We start from the raw sequence: 12920 nt of genomic DNA, 5'->3' as shown, positions 1-12920 counted from the left end.
GAGCACTTTGCCATTGCACGAGTTCTGCCGTCAGTGATGGCGCTCCTTGCCGCGCAGTTTCAGATCGGAGACAGTGCAGTGGTCTGAGCTCCGTGACTGGTGGTGATGATGATGATGATGATCTCATCTTGATGTCCCCGAATATCTGTGGTATCCGATTGTGTGGAGGGGAATTTAGCACACGAGTGAAGGGGATATAGTCAAGCTGAGAGAGCGTCAAGCGTACGTGACTTTGGAGTGCATGAGATGTTCTCTTCCCAGGGGGCAAATGCCAGTGAACCTGAGGCTATATCCAATTGATTGGGACTATGGGCAGCTCCTCAAAGAGACATCCACGGCCTCAGTTCTAGCTACTACCTATAGTACTCTGCTAGCACGTCTGGAATCTCGCCTCGCCATCAGATGCCCAGACCAACTTGACTGAGAGGCCTCGATGCTCCTAGACCGGAGCGCTGAGGTCTACCGCTCAGCCCATGTTCCGGTCCTTGGGGCAGCCGGAAATGTGAACCGCGGCTGTGTGGGTACGCCATGATCCCAGTGCAAACTTGGCCCACGCGCTTTATGTCGCTCTCGCTCACAAATTGTGGCCCGCAAGGTGTTGCATACCACTTGCGCGCACCTGAGCACGTCTGGAGCTTCCAATTTGAGTAATAGAATCGGCCTTTCCGGGGGCGGGCCCTGTACTAGACTGGGCACTACGTAGCATACCACATGCTCTTTTCGAGATCGGGCCAGCGGGCGGTTTGAGGTGACATCTTCGGCCCTCGTTCCCACGCCAAATGGAGCCCCCACGCGATGGGGTTTTCCTAGGCAGTCCTCGCCGAGCACTTCGGTGCTTGGCGTGCTTTATCAGATCTCATTATCATCAGATTTCTTTTCATCTGCCCAGGTGATCATCAGTAGGACCCGGTAGTGCTTGATGACGGAGTGGCTTGAAACAAGGAAGGAAGATCTTAATCTAGGTACCTGGGTAGCCCGGCGGGTGCCCTGATGCCCACGCGCCACTGCGTTCCAGGGATGCTACAGTTCATCACGATAGTGTGCATGTGTAAATGTTGGCCCATGTCCCGAGGTCGCTGTCAAGCGGGGTTGATACTCAATTAATTGGTTGCGGTCGGCAAAGATCGGCGACAATCCCGGGGGAATTTCTCCCTGACCCGTTAGTAGCCTTGATTTTCCTCGAAGTGTCTGGTTTTCCAAGGTTGTGACGATCGTGGGATGCGAGCTTCGTATTACTAAATCCTGGCTTGGCGTCGTGGCATCGGGTGCACATGTGTTTATCTGATCCATCTGATTAGATCGCCAAGAAAACCGGGGAATTGGTCAAGCCTGGCCGTTTCAGGGGTCCCAGTCTCCGTGCACTGTGCATAATGAATGGCTCAATGTGACTGCATTAGCGTGCGCAACCAGGTGTGTGGATAGAATTTTCTGACGCCCAGCTTGATGGGTTCATTCCAAGCACCTTGGAAAAGTTTATAAAGAATTAGTCTCTACTCCCATACGTCAGAGAACATTGCTAACAGGAAAACTTTCTTGGAACTTTTAGTGTGATCCATAGCAAAACTCAAAAAAATACAATATCGAATATCATGTATCCCGTATAACGCGTAATAAGATGAAATGTGACCAGTTGACGCATATTCTGTACAGTCTGAGGCTCTAAGGTTCGGATGTCGCGATTCGCGACTAAGGGCACTAAACCGGGGGGTTTTTCCTTTGCCCGCCCACCCGACAATGTGGATCATGTCACAATATACCTCGATCGGCAGTTGATCCTTTAACTCCACCGGTTCACGAATCCTGCTTGGTGTGTTACCTCCAAATGCACAGCGACCCTGCACGTCACCGCTGCGTGGACAAGGCGCGCATACCTAGTTTCGAACTCTCTGGTGTGCTGGAATCAAGAAACAGCAAGAGTGCGCTCACAATGTTGCCAATTGCACATATGGCTCATTCTGCACTTCGGCCGTCACCTGTATTACGCACTCTATATCAGTAGCTAGCCAAGTATCCTAGACAAAGTGTGCCTCATGGAAGAAGCGCTCGCGCTGGAGGGCAAAGAGCATCGCCGTCTTGTGCGGCAGGTCGAACCTCTTCTTCTTCTCTTGTGGCAGATATTTGTCCTGAATGGCCACGTGGGACAAGTCATACCGCGGCTCAGCGACGACCTGCCTGGTCCTGGGGTCACGTAGGAAGCATGTGTGCTTGATGGAAGTGGCCACGGCCTGGTAGCGCTTGCCTCCACGGAAGCGCTCCTCACCGACAAGGATGTGCGAGTTCTGGTCGTGCTCACCGACAGTGATGTTGCACTGACCCCCGAAGAAGCACGCTGCGTTGTCTTCCTTGACCCAGCCGATCTCCGTATAGCCAGCCAGTTCGCCATCCCACAGGAACACGCACGACATGGTGTGTGGGTCGGCCAGCTGTGCCGCCAGGTAAGCCCGATGCTTCTCGTCCGGTCCGCGCTCCTTCCAGCCCGCGTTGACCCGGTCTGAGTTCTGCCAGCGTGCGTATGTGGAGAAATGTTCCGGGTTCGACGCGTCGATGTGGCGGATCTCGAGCTGCTGGCCCAGCTCCACGATGAACCGCGAGTAAATGACCGAGCCGGGCTTGGGCTTGGGAGGGCGCACAGGGTGAGTCGTGCAGACATTGCCCTTCTTTGTGAAGCCCAGCTGGCTGGCGAAGACGCCCAGCCTGCTGTTGAAGCCTGGGAAGTTCGCCTCGGGACGGGAACGCAGCCAGTGTTGGCTGTCTGGCGCGCCCGCACCCTGCCAGAAGGCTTCGCGTTGTAGCCAGTAGATAGCATCAGGGCCAGAAGTGTTCTCAGAAAATGGTGAGACGACTGCAAGGCCAGTACAGCGCAGATACTCGCCCAACCTCTCGCTGTCCACCGAGATAGCGATAATGTCGTCGTTTCTATGGCTTGGGTGTAACCAGAGGGCATAGATGGATGCCCAGACCAGCTGCAGGGCAAGGTCGTCCGATGCTGAAGTCAAGCCGTCCAGTGTCAGTCGCAGAAGTTGAGCCGACTTAGCTCTGTCCTCATTCACCATCGCTGATGAAATCCTGGCGTCTTTTCCGGCATTCTTCCACTCGGCCAACAGCCTGTCCCCGGATGCAACCACGAAGCCGTCACCCCTGGTGGTTATTGACACCGTTGTGATGCCATCGGGAAGTCTGAACGAGGTTGTCTCAGCATTGAGGTCTATGCTTCCAACATTTCCGTTGCTGTGCACCGCGTCGAGTCGATGGCACACTCCCTTTACGGAGTTGATGCCGTTCACTTTGACTTGGCTCTGCACTTGTGTTGTCATGATTTCCTTCTGGTTGTCGTTTGTCTTTGATATAGTTAGAGGACGGCGTCATCACATTGAAAAGGTGCTCCAGCCGAATAAACCTACTATATCAAGTTATGTGTCTCAGGCACCTGAGTAAGAAGTCAGACCAATGATTTCGGTGACCTCGGAATAGGCTAATGGATCAGTAATGGCGACATGCAATCAAAAATTGGGCTAGAGCTGAAAGAGATGATGGTACTCGTTTGTTGCATGCCCAGCCATAGAGAATGTGGGAGTATTGCTTATAACTTGATGGCCTCGGCAGCATTCGAAGGTTGGCTGACCGTGCCTCAGTATGGCCCCGTGCGTTGGGTAAATCTATTAACAATGCCGAATATTGCCAAGGATTTGCGCTGCGACGTTGTCGGGCAGACCAACAGGGCCAAAAATTCTCTCACATTGATTGAGAAAAAGTACTGAAATAGGTAGGAATAAAAACCTAATACACACTAGAATTTGGAATGAAAGCCGGCCTAAATTCTCTCTTGATCTGATCCTACTACTAAGATAATATCTATTATAAACTTCTTCACTTTCTCTTTTCTCTCTTCGTCTTGAAGGGCATTGTTCAGTAAACTAGAAGAATGTACTTTAACACAGCATCTCCAACAAAATCTTCGAGGTATCCCATGGGATGTTACCTGACACAGATTGTTGAGCCTCTATCTTCCTCGATCTAGACTAGCGTAAGTAGTCTCGCAAGCAGCTCGCATGGGCATGAGAAACATCAACGTCATGTGGGTCCAGGCTCCCATTCTTCCCTCGTCCAAACTACCCGCCCACACACACAGTGCGGGAGGACGGGGTCTGGTGACTTACAGGCAGTAGTTCAGCCGATCGCCGTGGTAATCGCTACACAAGCGTCTTTTTCTTCCTTGCGGAACACATCCAAGGTTGCCAAGAAGACGGTGAAGTTGTGTCTTTTCTCATTTGTCATTAAGCCGATCCAAATACGGCCACGCCCTCGACAAGGGCCTGTGAGAGACATGTCAACCTCGGGACACTCCACCTTCCGCAAACCCGCGTGGGGTCTGACTCCAAGTTTCCATCCAAGAGGGAATGTAGTTCCGTCCTCGGAGGCCAACATCGTTGTCTAATTGGGACACTTGCACTCCTGAGCAGGGGCCTTCTGGGCCAGGGGCAACAACGAGAGCTCCCCCTAGTAGCCGACCAGCAGCCAGCAGCTAGGTAGCCACAGACCAGCAGCCAGCAGCCACCAGGCCTTGCTCCTCTGTTCTGCCTCGCTTCAGGAAACTGGGACACATGTTGTAACAGGCACATTCTAGTCCCTGGACCCAGAATGGCTGGCAACGTCACAGGAGCCTCTACCTTTCCCCCTCGAAAGTGGTACAGAAAGGTGCCTTTTGTATCGACAAAACCCATACCAAAACGACTGACCGAGCCTGTTTCGAAATTATCAAATTCAAGTCCAGGAGATATCGAAGATGGACCTGGTAATGGGCTCGGGGTTGGGGGCGAGATTCCCAAGGCGAAGTTGCCAGAATCATCAGCGAACTGGCTGTCGATCTTGCTATTCGCATGGCTGAGCCCGACCCTGAGAATAGGCTACACCAGGCCTCTACAGGCTGACGACTTGTATGATATGCCCGACAATAGGCGGGCCGAAAATCACGCCGATAAACTCGAGCACAGTTGGGCGGCGAGGATGAAAAGAAACAGAAATATGCCAGCCGAGTCCGGTTCGTGGAAGCCATTTTGGATGCGTCGCAGGAGCGACAGCACAGTCCTGGCAATGTCGCTCAACGACGTCTGCTTCCGCTGGTTCTGGCTTGGCGGCATGTTCAAGCTGGCTGGCGATCTCACTCAAATGGTGACGCCGCTGATTATCCGTTTCGCTATCTCCTACCTGTCCGATCCGTCCCCGTATGCCACACGTGCGGGATTCGGCCTCGTTACCGGCCTTTTCCTCGTCCTCGTTTTCTCGGTAACCTCCAACGTGCATGGCTTCTACCGATCATATACGACTGGCGTTCTACTCAGAGGCGCACTTATGCACACGATCTACCGTCGGGCGACGTCGGACCAGCTCACGGAGAGGGCCAAGCTACGCAACGGCTACACGGGAGTTGGCAAGCTCATGAGTCTGATGAGCGCCGACGTGACGCGAATTGACTTTTGCTGCGCGTATTTCCACTCGGCCTGGACTAGCATCCTCCAGATGCTGCTGTGCTTCGCCCTGACCGTGTGGACCATGGGCTACAGCGCCCTGCCTGGCTTCGGCCTGCTGGTGTTGCTGTACCCCCTGCAGACCTTCATGGTGGGCATGTTGCTGAAGCTTCGGAGGGGCAGCATGCCCTTCACGGACGCAAGAGTCAAGGCCGTTGTGGAGGCCGTTTCAGCGATTCGGCTCGTCAAGACCAATGCCTATGAGGAGAGCCTCCTCGCTAAGATCGGGCACCTCAGGGGTGACGAGGTTGTTTACATCCGCAAGCGAATGCTGTTCCGGGCACTCAACACTGCGGTTTCTTATACGGCACCGATGATCGCTGCGGTTCTGGCAATCGTAACTTACGGGGCTACGCAGGGTGGCCTGAAGGCTGATGTTATTTTCTCATCACTCACCTTCTTTATGCTGCTGAGGACGCCGTTGCAGGCTTTACCTGTGGCGCTTTCAGCCATTGCAGATGCCCGTGCAGCGCTTGAGCGCTTGTCCATCTTTATGCTTGCTTCAGACACGGGTGGCCCAATCCCCCCGAAGTTCGTGGGCAGCCGCATAAACCCAGAACTTGATGGGGAGAAGCCAGCCCAGACAGTTGTGGTGGTCGAGAGCGCTACCTTTGCTTACCACGATCACGAGGATCTTCCGGGCGAAAGAAGCGAGACTTTTTCTCAAAACACCACGGAGACGGTCCAGCTTGAGAAGAAGCAGGAAGCAGCCGGCAGTCCAGCTTTGACAGCACAATCTCAGAAAGCTCAAAGGCTGCACATCGACTCACTCATCGTCGAGAGGAACCAGCTCGTCTGTATCGTTGGGCCCGTTGCATCCGGGAAGACGTCCATATTCCGTGCTCTTATGGGAGATATGCACCCCATCCAAGCCCAGAATTGCCAGGTCAACACGCCCTCGCTCGCCTACGCGCCCCAGTCTGCCTGGCTGCTCAGCGAGACAGTCAGGGAGAACATCCTCTTCGGCCGGCCCTTCGACCAGGCCTGGTACCAGGAGGTACTGACTCGGTGCTGTCTTCACCGGGACATGGAGAGGCTGCCAGAGGGAGACAGGACAGTGGTAGGAGAGATGGGCGTGTCGCTCTCAGGTGGTCAGAAGCAGCGTATCAGCCTGGCCAGAGCCATCTACGGCCGGAGCCCGCTGCTATTCCTTGATGACTGTTTTTCGGCTTTGGATGCGGACGTCGGCAAGCAAGTTTTTGAGATGGTGGTAAACCGTGCTCGTCGCAATAAGGAAGCTACTGTCGTGCTCGTCACGCACTCAATGGTTCTCGCCTCGCAGGCGGACCGCGTGGTATACATGGACAGAGGCCGCATCGTAGAGCAGGGCGAATTTGCGTTTCTCTCTCGTCGTGGTGGTCCATTTACTCGTTTTGTTGGAACATCCATGGACTCATGGTCAGCTGCGCAGGACGAAGAGAAAACTTGCGACGAGCATCGAGGAGGAGAGTCGAGGCGAGAACCCCCCTCGTCGGAGTCTGCCTCATCTGAGGAAGGCCCAGAGACCAACAATGGCAACAAGAAGAAGCCACAAGCGGAAGGTCGCGGGAAGGATATAATGCAGAAAGAAGAGCGCCTGGTCGGTTCTGTCAGCGGCAAGACATATCTTCGCTACGTCCTGATGGGCAACGCATACATCACGGTGCCGCTATTTGTGACCTCAATATTCATCTACCAGGGCACGAGCGTCGTCTCGCCGCTGTGGTTGACGTGGTGGGAGGGTGGCAAGTACCCGAACATCACCGAGTCCGAGTATATGGGTGGCTACGCGGCATTCGGAATAGGGCAGTCGGTCGGGCTATTCTGCATGAGCGCCAGCTTTGCTCTCTTCTGCTTCTACTGCTCCAACCGGCTGCACCACGCCGCCATTGCCCGCGTGCTACACGCTCCCGTGGCGTTTTTCGACACAACACCCCAGGGCCGCATCACGCACCGCTTCAGCAAGGACGTCGATGCTGTCGATAACGTCGTCGGAGAGACGCTGCGCCTGTTCATCTCAACCACCGTCCAAGCCATTGGCACCATCATCCTCGTCACCATCATCCTACCGCCCTTTCTCGCCATCGCCGCCGTGCTGCTGCTGGTCTATACCTGGACGGGCATGTACTACCGCCCCTCTGCCCGCGAGCTGCGCCGCCTTAACAACTTGCTGCGCAGCCGCATCTATGAGCATTTTGGCGAGTCGCTCTCCGGCCTGGCCACGCTCAAGGCGTTTGGTGCCGTCTCCCGATTCGTAGAGGATAACGCCCGCCGCATTGATACCGAGAACACGGCCTACTGGATGTCGGTGGCTTGTCAGCGGTGGCTCAACCTACGTTTGGACCTTTGCGGTGCAGTGCTCGTATTCATCACCGGCCTGCTCGTGGTTGGGCTCCGCGGCACGATCAGCGCCTCAGCTGGCGGTGTGGTGCTCTCTTACGTTGTCCAGGCCCAATCCGTCTTCGGCAACATGATCCGCCAAAGCGCCGAGATCGAGAACAACATGAATTCGGTCGAAAGGATGTTGCACTACGCGTACAACATTGAGCAGGAGCCACCCTATGAGGTTGACAATGTTGACAAAGACCTGGAGGCTAAGGCGTGGCCGCAAAATGGTCATGTTGAGTTCAGGGACCTTACTCTCAGCCACCGGCCTGGTCTGCCCCCGGCGCTGAGGGAGGTTACGTTGGACATTAGGCCTGGCGAGAAAGTTGGCATTGTTGGGCGCACTGGCGCAGGAAAGACTACTCGTAAGCTTTGTTCATTCTTTGCGTCTGCCTTGGGCCCGGTGCTCCTTTCGTCCGTGACTCATCTGTTTACATGGAACATCTCACTGACTCTTCTCTGATAATGCAGTGATATCGGCCCTATTAAGGAACACGGAGCCCACGAGCGGGAAGATTGTCATCGACGGAATCGACATACACACAATTGGTCTCAGTCTGCTGCGGTCAAGCATGTCAGTCATAAGTCAGGATGCTGTGCTGCTTGCCGGCACTATTAGATACAACCTGGATCCATTCCAGCAATATGACGACGGCTGGCTGCAGAAGTGCCTGAGCAGGGTCAAGCTCGCAGGTACGGATGAACAAAAAGAGATTTTCGACGCAAGCCCTAGCCCAACCGCCAGCGAAGACATGATCGAGCTCGAGAAGCAGGAGACTGCCCTCTCAGTGCGCGGGACAGGAGGCCTCAGCCTGGACTTCGAGGTCAAGGAGAACGGGGCCAACATCTCCCAAGGCCAGCGGTCGCTTATCTCTATCGCGCGAGCATTGGTGAGACGGTCGAAGATCGTCATTATGGACGAGGCCACAGCTTCGATTGACGGGCATGCGGACGCAAAACTGCAGGAAATGCTGAATGAGGTCCTCGGGGATGCGACAGTTCTGACCGTGGCCCATCGCCTGGACACTATCATCACTACGTGCGACCGCGTTGTTGTGATGGATCACGGGCGTGTGGCTGAGTTTGACGGCATCCCAGAGCTCTTTGCCCAGCGCGACAGTATTTTCAGGTCGCTTTGCGATGCGTCCAAGATTACTGTCTAGGGGAGGCGTTGAATTTGGGCTTACACGTCAAGAATACTGAAAGGGTTGGACACGGCCACAATCGGACATAGACATCGATACCACATAGACTTGCTTGGACTGTAGAAATCACTGATTTTTTACTGCATGAAGAAAACCCAAGAGAGGAAAAAGAAAGTACTGTGACTACATAGCGTTCTTTCAATATTCATGAAGTAGAATTTTACAGACCATTTTCGGCCAACTTGGAAGGTAACTACATGTAAGTATCAGGCCACAAATTACACGAAATCAATAATAATTGCCAGTAGCATCTCTCAACAGAACCACACTGGAATGTGTGTTATTAAACATTGTTGTTCAATCCTCTCTGTGAATATTGGCCGAGATGCCCCCTTGGTACTTTGGGATCCGTCACGGAGAGTTTTCGTGTGACAAGTGAGGGCTGGAGAAGGGATGGAACAAGAAACAGGATTCAAAATCATACTGTGAATTTGGATGTAATCCATCCGTCCCCCCTTTCTGGGTCTTTGTGCCGTTCCCAACACTCCGGTGACTCCCTTTCCCTCGGCTCGATCGCCGCGTGCCGATCCCACGGAGAGGCAAAAAGTTTGACAGGTAGCAATGCCAAGCACCCGGTGTCAGGATTTCATAATAGCCCTTGCGAATATCCCTCCAAGCCCACCCCCAAGCCCCCAATCCTTGTTAGTCACTGATCTGCACATGTAACTCCTATATCGGCCACGGACTGATTTGATCTGATAAGATTACAATGGGGCCCTGGCAAGGTTCTTCTTCCCTGCTACCTACCCTAGGGTACCTACCTACCCGATGGAGCGACCAACAGGTTTCGATGGCACCGCTCCAGCTCGTGTGATAGACCCACGGGTGGGGTGTTCCCGTATCCTATTGCACCGCTGCCCACACATCCGCCGCCCCCTTCACTTCTCTTGCGCAAGCTGGCGTCAGAGTGTGAGTGTGTGTACCCATCCTTGGTCCATTGCCAGACTCCACCGCCGAGCCATGGCAACTTTTGTTCGGTTCCCTTCCTCCCAATGCAGTAAACATGCCGGATCTCGGGTCGATATGGCACCCAGGGCGATCAACATCCTGCGTCCATGCTCAACCGCCAGTCTCGATCTTTGCTCTTGGCCTTTTTCCCCACGCGCGTTTGCCAGCATATGCCTGACCACCGTCCAGGCCGTCACGTAAACATTTGACCTAATTCTAGACTTACTCGACCGGCACACATCAGACCACCCGATGCCAGTCTAAGTCTTGGGTCTACTTCGCCTCGCTGCAGGTGCCTTCAGCTTGGCCTTGGCTTTTTACCAACCTTTCTTCTTGCTGTTCCTTTTCTTCTTTTTTCTGTTTTTCGTTCTGAAGAGTATTGTAATCTGGAGTCTTCACAAAGATACAACAGCTATAGCCACAGCTGCTCTGACGATGTCGACGTCCAAGGATTATGATGATAGCCTTACTGGCAAGAGGCCGGGCTCTCGCTCAACGAGCGAGCCCAACAACCACGCCAACGGTTCACACGAGGATAACGACCTTTCCCCGCTCAAGACGAACGACCGTCATGCCGTCAACTCGGACATAGGCGAGCCCGTTGAAAGGGTCGCAACAACAGCCCAGCAGGGTGTGAACAAGGTTGAGGCTTTCAACAAGGTGCTGTATCAGTCGGGCCCAACTGGCAAAATCCTGCTGTGGCTGCTAGGTGTGTCCATTGGCCTGACCATGTTCGCGTATGCCCTCGACCAGGGCATCACGGCCAGCATCTTCACCACCATGGCCAGTTCAACCTTCGGCCAGCACAGTTCGCTCGCCGCCGTGAGCACTGCCAGCCAGATCGTGCGTGCTGTCGCCAAGCCTTTCATCGGGAAACTGGCCGATATCACCTCGCGGCCTACCACTTACGTCGTCATCCTGTTCTTCTACATCATCGGCTTCGTCGTCGCCGCCAGCTCCAGCACCTTTGCCGCCTATACCATCGGCATCTGCTTCACCTCGGTCGGCAAGTCCGGTCTCGACCTGCTGAGCGACATTATTGTCGGTGACTTGACCCCTCTCGAGTGGCGTGGCTTCTTCGGCGCCCTTCTGGCGGTGCCCTTTGTCGTCACTGTTCCCATCAATGGCTTCATTGCCGAGGGCTTCATCGACAACTGGCGGTGGGGCCTGGGCATGTTTGCCATCATGGTCCCCGTGCTGTTGTGCCCAGCCATCTTCACCCTCTATGCCATGCAACACCGTGGAGAAAAGATGGGCATGGTCACCATGGCCGGATCGAAGCAGGAGAGGACAGGCGCCGGTGCGGACGGCACCTCCAAGGGTGCTGTACACTGGACCAAGCTCTTGTACCAGGGTCTCATTGACATCGATATCCTGGGTCTAATAATCCTTGGTGTAGCGTTCGCGCTGCTGCTGCTTCCGCTGACCCTGGCCGAGGATGCCAATGGCGGCTGGCAGAACGGAGGCATCATCGCTATGCTCGTCGTCGGCTTCGTGCTGCTCATCGCCTTTGTCCTGTTCGAGATCTACCTGGCTCCCGTGCCACTGATGACCAAGCGCGTTCTCAAGAACCGCGCCTTCATCGCTGGTGTCATCATCTTCACCTTCAACCAGACCGCCTCGTCTGTCCGCAACACCTACTACTCCTCCTACATCTACATCATCAAGGAGTGGAGCACATACGAGTGGACAATCTTCCTGGGTATCACCACCATGGGTCTCAGTCTACTAGGTCCCTTCGTCGGTCTCATACAACGCTCGACTCATCGCTACAAGTCCATGATGATCTTCGGCGCCGCCTCTAGGATGCTCGGATACGGTCTCCTGGTCAATGGCTCCGACGCGTCGATGACACAGGACACCGGCCGTCTCATCGCCGCCCAGCTCATCTTCTGCCTGGGCTCCTTCAACATCGTCGGTGCGCGCGTGGGAACCCAAGCATCCGTGCCCCACGAGGACATGGCGACTGTCATCTCCCTGCTGGCGCTGTGGTCGACACTGGGCTCCTCTGTCGGCAGCGCCATCTCATCGGCCATCTGGACCAGCGAGATGCAATCGCGCATGTACGAGGAGATGATTCCCGCGGGAGCGGACGCAAATACCGTCAAGAATATGTACGAAAACATCAAGAAGCTGCGGACTACCTACGAATTCAACGACCCCATCCGTCAGGCTGCCATCCGCGCCTACTCCGCTATCAACGGTCACATCGCCGTCGCCGCCCTCGTCCTGGCTGCGGTCCCTACCATTGCCTCGCTCTTCATGCCTGACTTCTACCTCGGCAAGCAGCAGAACGCCATCACCAACACTGGTCTCGACGGGGAGAGGGTCGACGTCCCCGAGCGTGAGGGTGGTGGCGCCCAGGAGGTGGATGCTGCTCCTCAGAAGGACAAGTGGTACGCTAGGTTCAGGGATGCTTACCGACGACAAATGTAAAAGACCATCCGGATTCTTCGAAGTGGAAGCCCAGAGGTTTCAGAAATTGCATCGTGAGATGTCACCAGGAGTTGGGGCATTCGACTAATTGTCTCGGCGCGAAGCACGACTCGGAGTGAACACTTGCGCATCAGTCATCGGTACTAGTATCTCGTGGGATCTGTTCAGTCTTATGGTCCCTAAATAGAAACAGGCGTGTGGCAACAGGGCGGGAAGACATGGTCGCTTTATGCGCGTGTCCATGCCCGCCATCAAGCATATTCACATAGTATTGGGTAGCAGTGCTTGTAATTGGAAGCGGTGGGTATCGTTCAGCAAGACAGTAATTTGTTGCTGTCGAAATTGAATTAAATACACTACGCTTGAAAGAAATCCCAACCTCTATCAATGTGATTGGTCTTTTCGCCGGGCGGGGGGGGGGGGCGGGACAAAAAGCCGCAAG

At 54.6% G+C, this 12920-nt stretch overlaps 2 protein-coding genes across 2 annotated transcripts; both read left to right on the top strand.

Annotated features, from left to right (window-relative positions):
- Window positions 1–2830: 2830 nt before the first annotated feature.
- On the top strand, window positions 2831–9052 carry KVR01_005944 (uncharacterized protein; the record flags this gene model as incomplete). Its single annotated transcript, XM_044783095.1, has 3 exons — window positions 2831–2844; window positions 4767–8254; window positions 8361–9052. The coding sequence occupies 3 exons, from the start codon at window positions 2831–2833 to the stop codon at window positions 9050–9052; spliced, it is 4194 nt and encodes a 1397-aa protein (XP_044644747.1).
- Window positions 9053–10477: 1425 nt separating this feature from the next.
- On the top strand, window positions 10478–12478 carry KVR01_005809 (uncharacterized protein; the record flags this gene model as incomplete). Its single annotated transcript, XM_044782297.1, has 1 exon — window positions 10478–12478. One exon carries the CDS (start codon window positions 10478–10480, stop codon window positions 12476–12478), a length of 2001 nt encoding a protein of 666 aa, XP_044644612.1.
- Between the last annotated feature and the right edge of the window lie 442 nt (window positions 12479–12920).

Source organism: Diaporthe batatas (genome assembly GCF_019321695.1).
Source record: "Diaporthe batatas strain CRI 302-4 chromosome Unknown Contig00006, whole genome shotgun sequence".
Taxonomy (NCBI): Eukaryota; Fungi; Ascomycota; class Sordariomycetes; order Diaporthales; family Diaporthaceae; genus Diaporthe; species Diaporthe batatas.
Note: the sequence above shows the minus strand (reverse complement) of the source record. Positions and strands in the feature narration are given on the sequence as shown.